Consider the following 21382-nt stretch of genomic DNA (forward strand, 5'->3'; position numbering starts at 1 on the left):
TCACATATGATCAACATAGTATTACAGGACATCTCATGTTCATTCGTACTACAGGTGCAACACAAATCAAGCATCATGGAGAGTCTTCCATTAAGTTATATAAAAAGAACAGTCAGTAGATGGATAGGAGAAAAGCTTCTAGCCCTAAATGATTTTAGAACAAACCCTGCTAAACCTAATGTCTATTGCCTATTATCCTGCCACTAGTAGGGATCTTGAAGCTAAGCAGCAAGAAACCTGCATAATCACTAATTAAGAATAATCACATTCAAACATAGAAGCTAGATTGCTATGCTATCCTATCTGCAGTTACCTCCGCTGGCACAAACGTCATGAACCTTGTCATAGGAGTGGGATTATAGGGAGCTAAATCCAGCAGCCCTCTTTTCTCCATCATATTCTTGCATTCACCATGAGTGATGGAACCACATTGTGCATTAACCTGCCATGTCAAAGAATGCATGATAACCTCAAGGTCGATGTAGATTGATATGATTTTTTTTTCATTACAAGAAAGGGACTGGTTATCTGCACGTCTCAAGAAAGAACAGACACACATCAATCCATTTTCCATACATTTTTCCAGGATGCATATGTACCATAGGAGCACGAACATAATACAGTAACAGATAAATAGGTACAGAACCTCAAGAGTAAACTACAATTCAGGAATCAAGGCACATATCAGATTATTAAGACATGTTACAGTCCGACCTCAAGTTCTAGCCTAAATCATGTAAATCTTCTAGAAAGAGAATGTCCCCACTACACTTGCAGAGTATAGTTTAACAAGCAAAATGGAAGAAAAGAAAAGCATCCCTATTGCATTTTTGATATAATGGCCTCACAAATGTTCCCTCTTTGTGACTTCCATTCGCAGTCAGAGAGAAAATAATTTCAGCAAGCAACTTAAAATAATGTGAACATTTTTTCACGAGGGGGATAGCACACTGAAAAACGAACACCATCTCTTGGCTGATGCACAAGCCTGAAACGTGATTCTAGATGTGTCTTTGCAGGTGTACAATTCTCAAAACACATTAAGTTATGATCACAACTATAGATCAAGATAAGGCTATTTTAGCTAGAGGTATCACCATCCATGCATCTTGAGTTGGCTTATTCTTATTAAAATGTATGTACATATATTTTTGCTCTTAAATGCCAACTGCAATAATGTTCATATATCGAGCCTGATAGAAACACGGTAGTCGGCGTAGGATAGATAGCACAATGGAAATAGATGCGGACTTCATGGGCTGTTGGCCCGGCTTAGCAGAGGCGGGGAGGTTTTGGGCTAAAAAGGCTTGAGGAAGAGAAGTGGTGGCCCTATGCTGGGGTTTTCTGGGCTGGATTCAAGATATTGGAAAAGAGGGAAGGAGAAGGTATGCCAGGATAGAGAGGCATTCGGTCCATAAATGGTATTATTTCTGACCTAGCTTGTCAATCATAAATAGTCATGGCTTTTATGACTCAGCTAAAGGAGGCCCGGTAGCTGCTTGCTACTATCTACTCATTGGGCGTCCTATCATCGGACACTGGTAGAATCGCTGAACTGCTCATTCACCTTCCCATGTTCATCTTTGTCGCAGCTTGATCCTAAGATTTGAACTTCATATATATGTGCGGTTCAATGGAGAATTCGTTTGGAGATACAAGTGATACAACCTACATGTGCACTTATGTTTTCCTTGAACCATGTACATTTAACCGTGAAATGTGTTGAAATGCCTTTTGGATCAAACCTTCTTTGACATTTTGTCATTTTTTTGCTTGAATCTCCTTTATGTGGCAGAATAGCCCATTGCCAGCAGGTTTTGGGAGCATTTTGGAAAATTTTGCTAGTGCACGAAAAACGATGCGAAATGGGTGCATTTCGGTAACCGAATGCTCTATTTCGAGGTAGCGTACTTCCGATGGATTTTTCCCCTACGAATACATCCAATCTACCCCATTAAACCCTAGATGATGTTTGGGAGCATTTTAGAGTATTTCGCTAGTGCACGAAAAAGATGCGAAACGGGTGCATTTCGATACCCAAATGCACTGTTTCGACTGATTATTCGCTACGAACACATCCAATCTACTCCATTAGACCCTAGATGATGTTTGGGAGCATTTAGCTGCACAAAAAACAATGCGAAACAGATGCGTTTTGGTACCCGAATGCAGTGTTTCGGGATATCGAACTTCCGACGGATTTTTTCGCTACGAACACATCCAATCTACTCCATTAGACCCTAGATTATATTTGGGAGCATTTTGGAATATTTCGATAGTGCAGAAAAACGATGCGAAACGGGTGCGTTTCGGTACCCGTATGCACCATTTCGGGGTAGCGAACTTTTGATGGATTTTTTTGCTACAAATGCATCCAATCTACTCCATTAGACCCTAGATTATATTTGGAAGCATTTTGGAACATTTTGATAGTGCAGAAAAACGATGCAAAACGGGTGTGTTTTAGTACACGTGTGCACTGTTTCGGGGTAGCGAATTTTTGATGGATTTTTTCGCTACGAACGCATCCAATCTACTCCATTAGACCCTAGACGATTTTTGGGAGCATTTTGGAATATTTCGTTAGAGCATGAAAAATGATGCGAAATGGGTGCGTTTCGGTACCGAATGCACTGTTTTGGGGTAGCGAACTTCTGACGGATTTTTTCGCTAGGAACGCATCCAATCTACTCCATTAGACCCTAGATGATGTTTGGGAGCACTTTGGAGCATTTAGTTAGTGCACAAAAAACGATGCAAAATAGTGCATTTCGGTACAACTATGGAAATGTTGCGAAAAATTGTTATAAGGATATGTTAATGTTTTGAAAATGATATTTCAAATAATATACTAGTTACAACTATTAAATGAGTCACCATCACAATGGTCATGAAATAAAATGTAAAATATCAAAACTTGGCATGTCTGTTTGCTTGAAAATGGAACGAATGAGTGGCACGCTGGAGGCGTGCCTCAGACTCTAGTAGTATAAGTTCTGAACTGAGATGGAAAAAAGGCACGTCGAATGGGCGTCTCAAGCTCTAGTTGGCAGAATAGGGCCACATCATCACTACAGCCTCAAGCCCTAAAAGGCTCAAAGAAAGATGCTCACCAACCAGATAGCAAAATCATAAGAGGAGGTTGGCAGCCACATAACCAAAGAGACACGGCAACTAGATAATGAAAACACGAGTTCCTCAGGGATGAGGCTAAAGGAGGTCGGCAGCCACATAGCCAAAGAGGCATTAGGGTATTTGGTTACTCGTATCATTTAAGTTCGTATAAAGATAAATACTGTTCCTTTTATTTGGTTGGATTAAAGGTGTATTTGGTTACATGCACCACATGATTAAATGCATGGATGATCCTAGATGGTGGGTTCAACCAATTTGTTTGCATCATATGGTTCGCTATTATTAGTAAAATAATGTATTAAGTGGGATGGCTTCATCATGACCGGGGACCGGGATGGTACAACTCATCTAACCGAACAAAAGAATCATTATTATTTTGAACCATTTCATACATGAATCAAATAATACAAATGATACAAAGCAACAAAACACACCCCGATTGTACCAACTCATCCCGGATGCCCACTTTAGTACAATTACAGGTGTGAACTCTATAATACAAACTAGTTGAATTACACCATGCAGACATCCATACATCATGCAGAGAGGTCAGCAGCACTCCTAGGACCCTCGGAAGATGCTTAGATATTGTTGACAATGGCCATTCATCCATAAATAGGTAATGAAATATGTGTTTAAAAAAATGCATTCATCCATAAATAACAGCCCTCACACGGCTAGCATGCCACATAGTCCTCGATGACTAACAAATATAGTCCGCAAACATAGTTGACACGATGCAAGCTAATGTAATACAGGTCCATCAATAATGCAACACCTCATAGACATCACACCACGGGTGAGGTGTGAAGGGCTTTGTTTCAACTTGCACACCAATTTAGTGATCACCATGCTAAGTAGTACCCTTTGTGCTTTGCTTCCAAGTTTAGACTTAGGTTGCGTTTGGCTGCTGTTCAGCGTTCACCCATAGAACTTCTAGCTTGCATGGCCCCAGACATCCATCCCTACTTGTTTCACCAGCATTCCTCCCAGATCTGTTTCATGTACAAGAGTGCATCTTAGTTAAAAAATCCCTTGGTGTGAAAACAATGATTATAGATGATAAGAAAAAGCAAGAATTCTATAGCAAACATGTCTATGTACTAACAGAAACCTAAACAGCAAAAGCAAGGATTACATAGCAAGCATGTTCATGTACCAAAAGAAAATATTGCTTCATTGGTGCAAATTTTTGCATCATTTTGGCAATAATGACCAAGAAATTCTGTTCAGTAAGGGCGAGGCACACCATATGGCCTGCAACATGCAACGTGTGCTTGAATTATGGAAATGAGACAACTGAGCAATGGTGTGTTAACATTTTCCCCTCAAAGAAGTTAACTACAAAGATTATTTGGCTCTTTAGATGGTGTGAAAAATCACAAGGTTAGGCAACTAGTATACAGATAGTGCTTATTGTGTTCAATTGAAGTCATATTGGTTCTGATAAAAACTAATAAATCTTAAGAGCAAAGGAAAAATATGTAGCAGGCAGGGGTGGAGCTGCACGGGGTGCTGGGGGTGCTGCAGCACCCGCTCAGCACATGCTAGTCCATTTAATATTAACTGTTTTATCTTAAAACTTTGAACATAAAACATGAACTTAGTTCAATTATAGAGTCTCAGCACCCCCTTTGAGCTGATTCTGGCTCCACCCCTGGTAGCAGGCATTGCACATTCCAGAAGCAAGCATTGTTTTAGTGTTGCACATTTAGCACCATTTTAACCATGACCAATAAGGGCGAGTTACACAACATGGCATGCAAGGTGGAACACATGAAAGATGAATCCTGGCTATGATATAGGATAATAGATATTTGGTACCCATGAACAAACTGCTGAACCATATGATCTTTCAGGCACAGCACACGATAAGCAGAAACTTCTGGGAGAAGGGTTTTACTAGACATGATAGGGAACAATGCAGTACAGTTGAGACAGACTTCTTTAAATGTTGAAATGAAGCAATCCCTTGTACTTCATCAAAAAGAAGCTCCAGAATGTAGATGTAGTGGCGGGGGAGCTATAAGTGCTAATTTTGCGGATGGAAATGTAAAAGATAGTACGATTTATCGATGCAGGTACAATATTAACAATCGAGAGACAAATAGTTAATTGAATAACAATACACCAGACAGATCTAAAGAACACTAGGACTAGGAGCACTGCTATGAATAAATAATGACTAATAATGAAGACCGGAAGCAAAATGAGCGTTATTACACAGTATACCATGATGTTAGTAGTATAACATAATTAAAACAAATGCTCCTGCCAGATAACAAATGGATACCGCAGCTTCAGAATGAAAGCACCTACTCGTGCTGCTGGAACATTTTAGTTTTAGTTTATATGTACCATGTTGGTCCAAAACAGAGAATGCAAGCAAAATTACCTGGAGGAGGACCAAATGTTCAGATGCTTGGAGATCCCACTTTGAAGGTAGGTGAAAGTGTAACCCAGAGGCCTTCCAGAGCCAAAATCAGCCACATCTTTTAGAGTCTTTTTTCTCATATCAAGTGCAATCACCAATGCCTTGTCCTCATCGGGATCAGGTGTGTGCATGATGTAAACAACATCAGCGTCATGCAAGCTCAGAGCAGGGTAACCCGCACAGAGTCTCATCAAGGTTAGCTTTGTATTTTTAACCTGTTTCAGATTAGGCAGCATCAGCATTCGAGCAAACTTGGGGCTGTCCACTGGGATGTCAGAAAATTTGAAAGTGCAGTCCTCTTCCCAGTTGTTCCCAGAACCAATATCTGAAATTTTCATTTTCTTTGTTGCAGCCACCAAATCTTGAGTTGCAGACGTGAGTCCAGAGCCTGGTCTGACGTCGTAACTCATCTCGAAATACTTGATGCAATCTCCAACCACAACAATGTCCCGGAAACACATCGGATAACCCTTGAGCAGCTTGGGCACCAGTGGCAATGGTAATGGAATATAGCGAAGACTATGGTTGTCCCGGAGAAGGTCACAGATAAGCATGCCCCGCCAGAGATCGACCCAGCCCACTGAACCGAACTCACCTCCGATGGTGACCGCAATGTTTGGATATGAATAATTCACATAATTCACTGAATCAACAAACTGATTCTCAGTGTTCCATGTACCTGTCTTGGAGTTGTACAGGTGGAGATCAAATCGCTTGCCGTTCTTAGGATCGATGATCCTATGAAGCAGGGCGAAGTAGAACATATCTTGGTCGCGGCAACGCAAAAGCACAACCTCGTTGTTGGAGAACTTGATGTCGCACGGGATGGGTAACATCTTAAGTGACGGCCGGTTGTTCTCGGTGCCGGCCTGGTAGACGAAGTAGTGGCAGCTCTTAGCGTCGCGGCTGTCGTCCTGACGGAGGATGGGGATGCGGAGCAGGACGAGGTCGTCCTTCGAGTAGATGACCTTGGGCAACCAGTCGAACGCGGAGGGCTTCACGTCGGGGGAATGGACAGTGAAGCAGGAGACCCGCGGCGGGCTGGCCGCCCAGAAGGTGACCTGGATTCTCTTGCCGTCCGCCGTGAAGCCATCGGCGGTAGTGCCGTTGAGGCGACAGCTGAGGTAGCCGTATCGGTCGAGGAGGATCGACTCAGGAGGAGGAGAACCCGGATCCTCGGTGTGGATAAGCGGAGGGATCCTGAGGAACGGATTGACGGACGAGTCGGCCATGGGAAGATCTGGTGTGTGGGCGGAGCGGGGAGAGTCGACGCGGAGGTGAGGGGATCGGATCTGAGCGGCGGCTTGGCTGCCGAAAGGTACCGATGATTTGTGTAGGTAGATCGTTGGCCGTAGATGGTCTGGAGCAGGTTGCCTCCCTCCCTCTTTCAAAAATCCCCTCTGACGTGCTGACCTCACATTGAGCCTAGTTCTGAGAGCAATTTTCATGCCCAGCTTACAGAAAAGATCCGTATGCTAATGCAATCTCATGGTTATCTGGATGCATTGACTTGAATTGGCACTACATGATTTCTCTGATCTCAGTTTATCTCGCTGAGACACCAAGAGCTGCTGCGCCTGTAAATTGGTACTTGCCAAGATCATTCTAGTCATCAATTAAAAATAGATAAATCTAGGCATAGTTTCTAATTGTAGTATGCTCATGTTTTATGCCATTCTAGTATCTATCCAAATAAAAATTCTTTTAGTTGGCATATTATCCATATTGATTATTCCACAATGTAGATCAGTCCTTTTCGACAAGGTTTATTTGTTGGATAAGAGATACCTATTCAGATAACTAGAGATTTGTTTCCTTCTTTTCTCTTATAAATGATTTGATGAATTTTATACTTTTAATTGTGAATATGACTAGATGAGTTCAATTAAAAATTCAGATGAGCGATTTGGTTTTGGTTCAGTGATGTAAATTTTCAGATGTGCATGCTCCTTACTGCCTGATATACATTCATCTGAGAGATGCTGATATGATTTGCCAATCCGAATTTGGTGCTAGGTGCAGGTTTTGGTTTGATCCCTTGATATGAGTTAATAAATTCAGATCAGTATACTTTGTTAATCATTCCAGATGTTCTGAAGCTTTGGACTTAGAAACATTGCATACGAAACTACTTTGCCTTGTCAATATGCCTCTTTCTATCCGAAATGCTTATGGTAGGCCCGATTGGCTTCTTTTTTAGTCCCTGACGTTGTGTGATGCTGTCTCTACAGGGTTGACGGGATGGCTTCTACTACCAAGGCCCATGCTTCATGACTAGCTGGAGTTGACGAGCAGAAGGCCAACAGTGTTACGTGAATTACGCAACTCCTGCTGGCTCCGACCCAAACATAGCCTTTTGGATCATCTTTTGTGCAGGTGTTGAGCACCAGGACCATCTAGCTAAACTTCCATGTGCTGCGATTAGGTTCCTGCCTGGATTTGGTTATATTACCCATTTTCACCATTCTATTCTTCAACTCCGTTCATTTTATTTTAGCTCTTCCATGAGATGAGATGGGTCTTGCAAACGTCTTTCTTATTGATATTATATGCATATTTTTTTAAAACTGATTACTAGTTAAAGTTATGTAGTAAAGGGTGGATCAAAGTGCCACTTCCATAGTTGTTACATGAACTAGTCGTTGGTTAGGTTTCTGAAATCATGTCAGTATCTGCTCTTCTTAAATTGCATGTATTGAATTTTAGGCATGCGATTCTATATTGTTATATATATCTATGTAGTAGCTGATATTACAGATTTAAGGTTCCTTATTGTTACATTTTAAATGGTCTGCTTAGGTCACCTTGCAGTGAGATGGCATCCAGTAATCTCTGTTGCTTTGTTCAAATTTGATGGCACTACTCTTAATACCGAGTCCCTCAATAGTGTCAGCATGATTGCATAGCTGGAATGGTGGCTAAATTAAACATTGGGCTCAGTTCAATTGTCATTTTAGAGCACCCTCTGCACTGCTCTTGAGCTCCAGGACCATCTTCTTGCGAAACTTCAATGACCTTAGGTTAGGTTCCTGCATGCAGCTTTGATTTGGTTTTCTATTGTTGCCAGTCTGTTGTTCTTCAGTTCCCATTCATTTTGTTATGGCTTTTCCATGAGATGGATCCTGCAAACTGCTATCTGCTTTGCATATAATTGCAATATAAGCTATTTCCATTCACATGCGTCATCATTTGTGAATAGAAAAGTATATGCCACAATGCATAGGTTGTTAGCTCTTGTGTTCCAGCATAGTATTATTTGTGCTCAAGCTAATTTTGATGCAAATAACTGAGGTTTCTATGGTGCAATACACCTAGGAATATATAGCAGGGATTGAGAAAACCTACCATTCAAAATTCCATTCACCTCGTACATATGTTTAGCCTAGTCTTTGTGCAGGATAAGCTCAAGATCTAATCACATATGATCAACATAGTATTACAGGACATCTTATGTTCATTCGTACTACAAGTGCAACACAAATCAAGCATCATGGAGAGTCTTCCATTAAGTTATATAAAAAGAACAGTCAGTAGATGGATAGGAGAAAAGCTTCTAGCCCCAAATGATTTTAGAACAAACCCTGCTAAACCTAATGTCTATTGCCTATTATCCTGCCACTAGTAGGGATCTTGAAGCTAAGCAGCAAGAAACCTGCATAATCACTAATTAAGAATAATCACATTCAAACATAGAAGCTAGATTGCTATGCTATCCTATCCTCAGTTACCTCCGATGGCACAAACGCCATGAACCTTGTCATAGGAGTGGGATTATAGGGGGCTAAATCCATCAGCCCTCTTTTCGCCATCATATTCCTGCATTCACCATGAGTGATGGAACCAAATTGTGCATTAACCTGCCATGTCAAAGAATGCATGATAACCTCAAGGTCAATGTAGATTGATATGATTTTTTTTCATTACAAGAAAGGGACTGGTTATCTGCACATCTCAAGAAAGAACAGACACACATCAATCCATTTTTCCATCCATTTTTCGAGGATGCATATGTACCATAGGAGCACGAACATAATACAGTAACAGATAAATAGGTACAGAACCTCAAGAGTAAACTGCAATTCAGGAATCATGGCACATATCAGATTATTAAGACATGTTATAGTCCGACCTCAAGTTCTAGCCTAAATCATGTAAATCTTCTAGAAAGAGAATGTCCCCACTACACTTGCCGAGTATAATTTAACAAGCAAAATGGAAGAAAAGAAAAGCATCCCCATTGCATTTTTGAGATAATGACCTCACAAATGTTCCCTCTTTGTGACTTCCATTCACAGTTAGAGAGAAAATAATTTCAGTAAGCAACTTAAAATAATGTGAACATTTTTTCATGAGGGGGATAGCACACTGAAAAACGAACACCATCTCTTGGCTGATGCACAAGCTTGAAACGTGATTCTAGATGTGTCTTTGCAGGTGTACAATTCTCAAAATATATTAAGTTATGATCACAACTGTAGATCAAGATAAGGCTATTTTAGCTAGAGGCATCACCATCCATGCATCTTGAGTTGGCATATTCTTATTAAAATGTATGTACATATATTTTTGCTCTTAAATGCCAACTGCAATAATGTTCATATATCAAGCTGGACAGAAACACGGTAGTCGGCGCAGGATAGATAGCACAATGGAAGCAGAGGCGGGCTTCATTGGCTGTTGGCCCTGCTTAGCAGAGGCGGGGAGGTTTTGGGCTAAAAAGGCTTGAGGAAGAGAAGTGGTGGCCCTATGCTGGGGTGTTCTGGGCTGGATTCAAGATATTGGAAAAGAGGGAAGGAGAAGGTATGCTAGGATAGAGAGGCATTCGATCCATAAATGGCATTATTTCTGACCTAGCTTGTCAGTCATAAATAGTCATGGCTTTTATGACTCAGCTAAAGGAGGCCCGGCAGCTGCTTGCTACTATCTACTCATTGGGCGTCCTATCATCGGACACTAGTGGGAGCGTTGAACTGCTCATTCCCCTTCCCCTGTTCATCTTTGTCGCAGCTTGATCCTAAGATTTGAACTTCATATATATGTGCGGTTCAATGGAGAATTCGTTTGGAGATACAAGTGATACAACCTACATGTGCACTTATGTTTTCCTTGAACCATGTACATTTAACCGTGAAATGTGTTGAAATGCCTTTTGGATCAAACCTTCTTTGACATTTTGTCATTTTTTTGCTTGAATCTCCTTTATGTGGCAGAATAGCCCATTGCCAGCAGGTTTTGGGAGCATTTTGGAAAATTTTGCTAGTGCACGAAAAACGATGCAAAATGGGTGCATTTCGGTAACCAAATGCTCTATTTCGAGGTAGCGTACTTCCGACGGATTTTTTTCCCTACGAATACATCCAATCTACCCCATTAAACCCTAGATGATGTTTGGGAGCATTTTAGAGTATTTCGCTAGTGCACGAAAAAGATGCGAAACGGGTGCATTTCGATACCCAAATGCACTGTTTCGACTGATTATTCGCTATGAACACATCCAATCTACTCCATTAGACCCTAGATGATGTTTGGGAGCATTGCGCTGCAAAAAAAAGATGCGAAACGGATGCGTTTCAGTACCCGAATGCACTGTTTCGGGATATCGAACTTCCGACGGATTTTTTCGCTACGAACGCATCCAATCTACTCCATTAGACCCTAGATTATATTTGGGAGCATTTTGGAATATTTCGATAGTGCAGAAAAACGATGCGAAATGGGTGCGTTTCGGTACCCGTATGCACCATTTGTAGCGAACTTTTGATGGATTTTTTTTTGCTACAAACGCATCCAATCTACTCCATTAGACCCTAGATTATATTTGGGAGCATTTTGGAACATTTCGATAGTGCAGAAAAACGATGCGAAATGGGTGTGTTTAGTACACGTATGCTTTGTTTCGGGGTAGCGAACTTTTGATGGATTTTTTCGCTACGAACGCATCCAAACTACTCCATTAGACCCTAGATGATTTTTGGGAGCATTTTGGAACATTTCGCTAGTGCACGAAAAATGATGCGAAATGGGTGCGTTTCGGTACCGAATGCACTGTTTTGGGGTAGCGAACTTCTGACGGATTTTTTCGCTAGGAACGCATGCAATCTACTCCATTAGACCCTAGATGATGTTTGGGAGTATTTTGGAGCATTTAGTTAGTGCACGAAAAATGATGCAAAACAGTGCATTTCAGTACAACTATGGAAATGTTGCGAAAAATTGTTATAAGGATATGGAAATGTTTTGAAAATGATATTTCAAATAATATACTAGTTACAACTATTAAATGAGGCACCATCACAATGGTCATGAAATAAAATGTAAAATATCAAAACTTGGCATGTCTGTTTGCTTGAAAATGGAACGAAGGAGTGGCACGCTGGAGGCGTGCCTCAGACTCTAGTAGTATAAGTTCTGAACTGAGATGGAAAAAAGGCACGCCGAATGGGCGTCTCAAGCTCTAGTTGGCAGAATAGGGCCACATCATCACTACAGCCTCAAGCCCTAAAAGGCTCAAAGAAAGATGCTCACCAACCAGATAGCAAAATCATAAGAGGAGGTTGGTAGCCATATAACCAAAGAGACACGGCAACTAGATAATGAAAACACGAGTTCCTCAGGGATGAGGCTAAAGGAGGTCGGCAGCCACATAGCCAAAGAGGCACTAGGGTATTTGGTTACTCGTATCATTTAAGTTCGTATAAAGATAAATACTGTTCCTTTTATTTGGTTGGATTAAAGGTGTATTTGGTTACATGCACCACATGATTAAATGCATGGATGATCCTAGATGGTGGGTTCAACCAATTTGTTTGCATCATATGGTTCGCTATTATTAGTAAAATAATGTATCAAGTGGGATGGCTTCATCATGACCGGGGACCGGGATGGTACAATTCATCTAACCAAACAAAAGAATCATTATTATTTTGAACCATTTCATACATGAATCAAATAATACAAATGATACAAAGCAACAAAACACACCCCGATTGTACCAACTCATCCCGGATGCCCACTTTAGTACAATTACAGGTGTGAACTCTATGATACAAACTAGTTGAATTACACCATGCAGATATCCATACATCATGCAGAGAGGTCAGCAGCACTCCTAGGACCCTCGGAAGATGCTTAGATATTGTTGACAATGGCCATTCATCCATAAATAAGTAATGAAATATGTGTTTAAAAAAATGCATTCATCCATAAATAACAGCCCTCACACGGCTAGCATGCCACATAGTCCTCGATGACTAACAAATATAGTCCGCAAACATAGCTGACACGATGCAAGCTAATGTAATACAGGTCCATCAATAATGCAACACCTCATAGACATCACACCACGGGTGAGGTGTGAAGGGCTTTGTTTCAACTTGCACACCAATTTAGTGATCACCATGCTAAGTAGTACCCTTTGTGCTTTGCTTCCAAGTTTAGACTTAGGTTGCGGTTGGCTGCGGTTCAGCGTTCACCTCTAGAACTTCTAGCTTGCATGGCCCCAGACATCCATCCCTACTTGTTTCACCAGCATTCCTCCCAGATCTGTTTCATGTACAAGAGTGCATCTTAGTTAAAAAATCCCTTGGTTTGAAAACAATAATTATAGATGATAAGAAAAAGCAAGAATTCTATAGTAAACATGTCTATGTACTAACAGAAACCTAAACAGCAAAAGCAAAGATTACATAGCAAGCATGTTCATGTACCAAAAGAAAATATTGCTTCATTGGTGCAAATTTTTGCATCATTTTGGCAATAATGACCAAGAAATTCTGTTCAGTAAGGGTGAGGCACACCATATGGCCTGCAACATGCAACGTGTGCTTGAATTATGGAAATGAGACAATTGCGCACTGGTGTGTTAACATTTTCCCCTCAAAGAAGTTAACTATAAAGATTATTTGGCTCCTTAGATGGTATGAAAAATCACAAGGTTAGGCAACTAGTAATACAGATAGTGCTTACTGTGTTCAATTCAAGTCATATTGGTTCTGATAAAAATTAATAAATCTTAAGAGAAAAGGAAAAATATGTAGCAGGCAGGGGTGGAGCTGCACGGGGTGCTGGGGGTGCTGCAGCACCCCCTCAGGTCATGCTAGTCCATTTAATATTAACTGTTTTATCTTAAAACTTTGAACATAAAACATGAACTTAGTTCAATTATAGAGTCTCAGCACCCCCTTTGAGCTGATTCTGGCTCCACCCCTGGTAGCAGGCATGTGCACATTCCAGAAGCAAGCATTGTTTTAGTGTTGCACATTTAGCACCATTTTAACCATGACCAATAAGGGCGAGTTACACAATATGGCATGCAAGGTGGAACACATGAAAGATGAATCCTGGCTATGAGATAGGATAATAGATATTTGGTAGCCATGAACAAACTGCTAAACCATATGATCTTTCAGGCACAGCACACTATAAGCAGAAACTTCTGGGAGAAGGGTTTTACTAGACATGATAGGGAACAATGCAGTACAGTTGAGACAGACTTCTTTAAATGTTGAAATGAAGCGATCCCTTATACTTCATCAAAAAGAAGCTCCAGAATGTAGATGTAGTGGCGGGGGAGGTATAAGTGCTAATTTTGCGGATGGAAATGTAAAAGATAGTACGATTTATCAATGCAGGTACAATATTAACAATCGAGAGACAAATAGTTAATTGAATAACAATAAACCAGACAGATCTAAAGAACACTAGGACTAGGAGCACTGCTATGAATAAATAATGACTAATAATGAAGACCGGAAGCAAAATGAGCGTTATTACACAGTATACCATGATGTTAGTAGTATAACATAATTAAAACAAATGCTCCTGCCAGATAACAAATGGATACCGCAGCTTCAGAATGAAAGAACCTACTCGTGCTGCTGGTACATTTTAGTTTTAGTTTATATGTACTATGTTGGTCCAAAACAGAGAATGCAAAAAAAAATTACCTGGAGGAGGACCAAATGTTCAGATGCTTGGAGATCCCACTTTTAAGGTAGGTGAAAGTGTAACCCAGAGGCCTTCCAGAGCCAAAATCAGCCACATCTTTTAGAGTCTTTTTTCTCATATCAAGTGCAATCACCAATGCCTTGTCCTCATCGGGATCAGGTGTGTGCATGATGTAAACAACATCAGCGTCATGCAAGCTCAGAGCAGGGTAACCCGCACAAAGTCTCATCAAGGTTAGCTTTGTATTTTTAACCTGTTTCAGATTAGGCAGCATCAGCATTCGAGCAAACTTGGGGCTGTCCACTGGGATGTCAGAAAATTTGAAAGTGCAGTCCTCTTCCCAGTTGTTCCCAGAACCAATATCTGAAATTTTCATTTTCTTTGTTGCAGCCACCAAATCTTGAGTTGCAGACGTGAGTCCAGAGCCTGGTCTGACGTCGTAGCTCATCTCGAAATACTTGATGCAATCTCCAACCACAACAATGTCCCGGAAATACATCGGATAACCCTTGAGCAGCTTGGGCACCAGTGGCAATGGTAATGGAATATAGCGAAGACTGTGGTTGTCCCGGAGAAGGTCACAGATAAGCATGCCCCGCCAGAGATCGACCCAGCCCACTGAACCGAACTCACCTCCGATGGTGACCGCAATGTTTGGATATGAATAATTCAAATAATTCACTGAATCAACAAACTGATTCTCAGTGTTCCATGTACCTGTCTTGGAGTTGTACAGGTGGAGATCAAATCGCTTGCCGTTGTTCTTAGGATCGATGATCCTATGAAGCAGGGCGAAGTAGAACATATCTTGGTCGCGGCAACGCAACAGCACAAGCTCGTCGTAGGAGAACGTGAAGTCGCACGGGATGGGTAACATCGTAAGTGACGGCCGGTTGTTCTCGGTGCCGGCCTGGTAGACGAAGTAGTGGCAGCTCTCAGCGTCGAGGCTGTCGTCCTGACGGAGGATGGGGATGCGGAGCAGGACGAGGTCGTCCTTCGAGTAGATGACCGTGGGCAACCAGTCGAACGCGGAGGGCTTCACGTCGGGGCAATGGACAGTGAAGCAGGAGACCCGCGGCGGGCTGGCCGCCCAGAAGGTGACCTGGATTCTCTTGCCGTCCGCCGTGAAGCCATCGGCGGTAGTGCCGTTGAGGCGACAGCTGAGGTAGCCGTATCGGTCGAGGAGGATCGACTCAGGAGGAGGAGAACCCGGATCCTCGGTGTGGATAAGCGGAGGGACCCTGAGGAACGGAAGGAGGGACGAGCGGGCCATGGGAAGATCTGGTGTGTGGGCGGAGCGGGGAGGTGAGGAGGGGATAGAAACCCTAACGCCGAGTGATGCCTCTGCTAGGCTCGCTGCCAATGTTTCGCCATACACCGCGTCAGGCCCACCCCGCCGCTTCGCTCTTTGTGGGATAGGTGGGCTTCATGGGCTGTTGGCCCGGCTTAGCTGAGGCGGGGAGGTTTTGGGCTAAAAAGCCCCGAGGGAAGAGAAGTGGTGGCCCCATGCTGGGGTTTACTTGAATGCCGGTTTGCTCTGTTCTTCCAAAGTCTGACCAAACTGAATCGGCTCCTGTTTTCGACAAACTGAATGGAAGCGAATGGACGGACGACATGCATATTACACGTCCATGGCACAAACAATTCGCGCAGGCTAAACGTTCACTCTACGAACGGTGCTATTATCTTTCACAACGCAAGGGGGTTGAAATTTAGCAAGCAGTTCAACAATCAACAGTAGGGCCCTAATTAAAACCCCCGGGTGGCTCAGGACTAGCGCGCATCACGATGATAATTCAATCATATCTCCTGCGTCCCCAAGTTCGACACGGGGCAAGAGAAGGATAATACCAGTATGGCTCAGCCACATCCCATCTGTTGTTGTCAAATAAAATGTAACCGAATTATTTATGTGAAACAAACGAAAGAAAATAGTATTGGCATGTGTCAAAGAATACCCACCTATTTGGATTAACGTCAGCAGCAAAACACCTACGAACAAAAATAAAAAAACTTGACATCCAAATAATCCAACTACTTATTTAACTTCTTCATTCCAAACTAATATGCATGCTAATTTTGCTATGTATATGTGTGTGTATATATAATATGGTACCGTACGGAACAGCCGTACCCGAGCCCATCCGCCGGACCAGGCTCGCTCGCATCCCGCCGGTTTTTGTTTCACCCCACCTCCTCCGGGTTTTTTTTCGACTTTTTCCTCCGAACGTGGGTGATTCGTCGTGGCAGTTCAGTTTCCCGTCGCGCCTCCCACCTTCCGATCCAGGTTGACTGCAACGGAATCGCATTTGTGGAGTTCTTCCTCGGTCACGATAGCTTCCTAATACCCCCCTTCACCTTGATTTCTACGGATTAATGAGATCTCATTCTCCCCCATCGCAAGGTGCCCTCTATTCTTCTCCCGTGTGTTTTCAGTTGATTTTGATTGATTTCCCACTAAGGTACCAATGATTTGTGCAGGTAGATCGTTGGCCGTAGATGGTCTGGAGCAGGTTGCCTCCCTCCCTCTTTCGAAAATCCCTCTGACCTGCTGACCTCGTTCAGACATTGAGCCTAGTTCTGAGAGCAATTTTCATGCCCAGCTTACAGACAAGATCCATGTGCTAATGCAATCTCATGGTTATCTGGATGCATTGACTTGAATTGGCACTACATGATTTCTCTTATCTCAGTTTATCTCGCTGAGACACCAAGAGCTGCTGCGCCTGTAAATTGGTTCTTGCCAAGATCATTCTAGTCATCAATTAAAAATAAATAAATCTAGGCATAGTTTCTAATTGTAGTATGCTCATGTTTTATGCCATTCTAGTATCTATCCAAATAAAAATTCTTTTAGTTGGCATATTATCCATGTTGATTATTCCACAATGTAGATCAGTCCTTTTCGACAAGGTTTATTTGTTGGATAAGAGATACCTATTCAGATAACTAGAGATTTGTTTCCTTCTTTTCTCTTATAAATGATTTGATGAGCTTTATACTTTTATTTGTGAATATGACTAGATGAGTTCCAATTAAAAATTCAGATGAGCGATTTGGTTTTGGTTCAGTGATGTAAATTTTCAGATGTGCATGCTTCTTACTGCCTGATATACATTCATCTGAGAGATGCTGATATGATTTGCCAATCCGAATTTGGTGCTAGGTGCAGGTTTTGGTTTGATCCCTTGATATGAGTTAATAAATTCAGATCAGTATACTTTGTTAATCATTCCAGATGTTCTGAAGCTTTGAACTTAGAAACATTGCATACGAAACTACTTTGCCTTGTCAATATGCCTCTTTCTATCCGAAATGCTTATGGTAGGTCCGATTGGCTTCTTTTTTAGTCCCTGACGTTGTGTGATGTTGTCTCTACAGGGTTGACGGGATGGCTTCTACTACCAAGGCCCATGCTTCATGACAAGCTGGAGTTGACGAGCAGAAGGCCAACAGTGTTACGTGAATTACCCAACTCCGGCTGGCTCCGACCCAAACATAGCCTTTTGGAGCATCTTTTGTGCAGGTGTTGAGCACCAGGACCATCTAGCTAAACTTCCATGTGCTGCGATTAGGTTCCTGCCTGGATTTGGTTATATTACCCATTTTCACCATTCTATTCTTCAACTCCGTTCATTTTATTTTAGCTCTTCTATGAGATGAGATGGGTCCTGCAAACGTTTTTCTTATTGATATTATATGCATATTTTTTAAAATTGATTACTAGTTAAAGTTATGTAGTAAAGGGTGGATCAAAGTGCCACTTCCATAGTTGTTATATGAACTAGTCGTTGGTTAGGTTTCTCAAATCATGTCAGTATCTGCTCTGCTTAAATTGCATGTATTGAATTTTAGGCATGCCATTCTATATTGTTATATATATCTATGTAGTACCTGATATTACAGATTTAAGGTTCCTTATTGTTACATTTTAAATGGTCTGCTTAGGTCACCTTGCAGTGAGATGGCATCCAGTAATCTCTGTTGCTTTGTTCAAATTTGATGGCACTACTCTTAATACAGAGTTCCTCAATAGTGTCAGCATGATTGCATAGCTGGAATGGTGGCTAAATTAAACATTGGGCTCAGTTCAATTGTCATTTTAGAGCACCCTCTGCACTGTTCTTGAGCTCCAGGACCATCTTCTTGCGAAACTTCAATGACCTTAGGTTAGGTTCCTGCATGCAGCTTTGATTTGGTTTTCTATTGTTGCCAGTCTGTTGTTCTTCAGTTCCCATTCATTTTGTTATGGCTTTTCCATGAGATGGATCCTGCAAACTGCTATCTGCTTTGCATATAATTGCAATATAAGCTATTTCCATTCACATGCGTCATCATGGAGAGTCTTCCATTAAGTTATATAAAAAGGACAGTCAGTAGGTGGATAGGAGAAAAGCTTCTAGCCCCAAATGATTTTAGAACAATCCCTGCTAAACCTAATGTCTATTGCCTATTATCGTGCCACTAGTAAGGATCTTGAAGCTAAGCAGCAAGAAACCTGCATAATCACTAATTAAGAATAATCACATTCAAACATAGAAGCTAGATTGCTATGCTATCCTATCCTCAGTTACCTCCGATGGCACAAACGCCCTGAACCTTGTCATAGGAGTGGGATTATAGGGGGCTAAATCCAGCAGCCCTCTTTTATCCATCATATTCCTGCATTCACCATGAGTGATGGAACCACATTGTGCATTAACCTGCCATGTCAAAGAATGCATGATAACCTCAAGGTCAATGTAGATTGATATGATTTTTTTTTCATTACAAGAAAGGGACTGGTTATCTGCACATCTCAAGAAAGCACAGACACACATCAATCCATTTTTCCATCCATTTTTCCAGGATGCATATGTACCATAGGAGCACGAACATAATACAGTAACAGATAAATAGGTACAGAACCTCAAGAGTAAACTGCAATTCAGGAATCATGGCACATATCAGATTATTAAGACATGTTGTAGTCCGACCTCAAGTTCTAGCCTAAATCATGTAAATCTTCTAGAAAGAGAATGTCCCCACTACACTTGCAGAGTATAGTTTAACAAGCAAAATGGAAGAAAAGAAAAGCATCCCCATTGCATTTTTGAGATAATGGCCTCACAAATGTTCCCTCTTTGTGACTTCCATTCGCAGTTAGAGAGAAAATAATTTAAGTAAGCAACTTAAAATAATGTGAACATTTTTTCACGAGGGGGATAGCACACTGAAAAACGAACACCATCTCTTGGCTGATGCACAAGCCTGAAACGTGATTCTAGATGTGTCTTTGCAGGTGTACAATTATCAAAATATATTAAGTTATGATCACAACTGTAGATCAAGATAAGGCTATTTGAGCTAGAGGTATCACCATCCATGCATCTTGAGTTGGCTTATTCTTATTAAAATGTATGTACATATATTTTTGCTCTTAAATGCCAACTGCAATAATGTTCATATATCAAGCTGGATAGAAACACGGTACTCGGCGCAGGATAGATAGCACAATGGAAGCAGAGGCGAGCTTCATGGGCTGTTGGCCCGGCTTAGCAGAGGCGGGGAGGTTTTGGGCTAAAAAGGCTTGAGGAAGAGAAGTGGTGGCCCTATGCTGGGGTTTTCTGGGCTGGATTCAAGATATTGGAAAAGAGGGAAGGAGAAGGTATGCCAGGATAGAGAGGCATTCGATCCATAAATGGCATTATTTCTGACCTAGCTTGTCAGTCATAAATAGTCATGGCTTTTATGACTCAGCTAAAGGAGGCCCGATAGCTGCTTGCTACTATCTACTCATTGGGTGTCCTATCATCGCACACTGGTGGGATCGCTGAACTGCTCATTCCCCTTCCCCTGTTCATCTTTGTCGCAGCTTGATCCTAAGATTTGAACTTCATATATATATGTGCGGTTCAATGGAGAATTCGTTTGGAGATACAAGTGATACAACCTACATGTGCACTTATGTTTTCCTTGAACCATGTACATTTAACCGTGAAATGTGTTGAAATGCCTTTTGGATCAAACCTTCTTTGACATTTTGTCATTTTTTTGCTTGAATCTCCGTTATGTGGCAGAATAGCCCATTGCCAGCAGGTTTTGGGAGCATTTTGGAAATTTTTGCTAGTGCACGAAAAACGATGCGAAATGGGTGCATTTCGGTAACCGAATGCTCTATTTCGAGGTAGCGTACTTCCAACGGATTTTTTCCCTACGAATACATCCAATCTACCCCATTAAACCCTAGATGATGTTTGGGAGCATTTTAGAGTATTTCCTTAGTGCACGAAAAAGATGCGAAACGGGTGCATTTCGATACCCAAATGCACTGTTTCGACTGATTATTCACTACGAACACATCCAATCTACTCCATTAGACCCTAGATGATGTTTGGGAGCATTTCGCTGCAAAAAAAACGATGCGAAACGGATGTGTTTCAGTACCCGAATGCACTGTTTCGGGATATCGAACTTTCGACGGATTTTTTCGCTACGAACGCATCCAATCTACTCCATTAGACCCTAGATTATATTTGGGAGCTTTTTGGAACATTTCGCTAGAGCATGAAAAACGATGCGAAACGGGTGCATTTCGATACCCAAATGCACTGTTTCGAGTAGCGAACTTCCAACTGATTTTTTTGCTACGAACACATCCAATCTACTCCATTAGACCCTAGATGATGTTTGGGAGCATTTTGCTATTGCACAAAAAATGATGTGAAACGGATGCGTTTCGGTACCTGAATGCACTATTTCGGGATATCGAACTTCCGATGAAATTTTCGCTACGAACGCATCCAATCTACTCCATTAGACCCTAGATTATATTTGGGAGCATTTTGGAATATTTCGATAGTGCAGAAAAACGATGCGAAATGGGTG

The 21382-nt window shown here is 41.6% G+C and overlaps 2 protein-coding genes across 2 annotated transcripts; both read right to left on the minus strand.

Moving 5' to 3' along the window:
• Positions 1-3484: 3484 nt before the first annotated feature.
• LOC101754916 lies at positions 3485-6920 on the minus strand. Its single transcript, XM_004972719.2, has 2 exons — positions 5531-6920; positions 3485-4130 (listed from the first exon to the last, which is right to left on the minus strand). The coding sequence occupies exons 1-2, from the start codon at positions 6799-6801 to the stop codon at positions 4028-4030; spliced, it is 1374 nt and encodes a 457-aa protein (XP_004972776.1). The 5' UTR covers positions 6802-6920; the 3' UTR covers positions 3485-4027.
• Positions 6921-12582: 5662 nt separating this feature from the next.
• Positions 12583-15803, minus strand: LOC101773016. The gene is made up of 2 exons (XM_004974354.2): positions 14515-15803; positions 12583-13111 (listed from the first exon to the last, which is right to left on the minus strand). The coding sequence occupies exons 1-2, from the start codon at positions 15786-15788 to the stop codon at positions 13009-13011; spliced, it is 1377 nt and encodes a 458-aa protein (XP_004974411.1). The 5' UTR covers positions 15789-15803; the 3' UTR covers positions 12583-13008.
• Positions 15804-21382: the final 5579 nt, after the last annotated feature.

The sequence above is a fragment of the Setaria italica genome, chromosome VI (assembly GCF_000263155.2).
Source record: "Setaria italica strain Yugu1 chromosome VI, Setaria_italica_v2.0, whole genome shotgun sequence".
NCBI classification, from domain to species: Eukaryota; Viridiplantae; Streptophyta; class Magnoliopsida; order Poales; family Poaceae; genus Setaria; species Setaria italica.

Excerpts from the sequence above, each read along its gene's own strand:
- LOC101754916 (XM_004972719.2), bottom strand. The coding sequence starts at position 6,801 with ATGGCCGACTCGTCCGTCAATCCGTTCCTCAGGATCCCTCCGCTTATC. Across the intron at positions 4,131-5,530 it reads AACATTTGGTCCTCCTCCAG|ATCTGGGAGGAATGCTGGTG; the intron begins GTAATTTTGCTT and ends TACATGAAACAG.
- LOC101773016 (XM_004974354.2), bottom strand. The coding sequence starts at position 15,788 with ATGGCCCGCTCGTCCCTCCTTCCGTTCCTCAGGGTCCCTCCGCTTATC. Across the intron at positions 13,112-14,514 it reads AACATTTGGTCCTCCTCCAG|ATCTGGGAGGAATGCTGGTG; the intron begins GTAATTTTTTTT and ends TACATGAAACAG.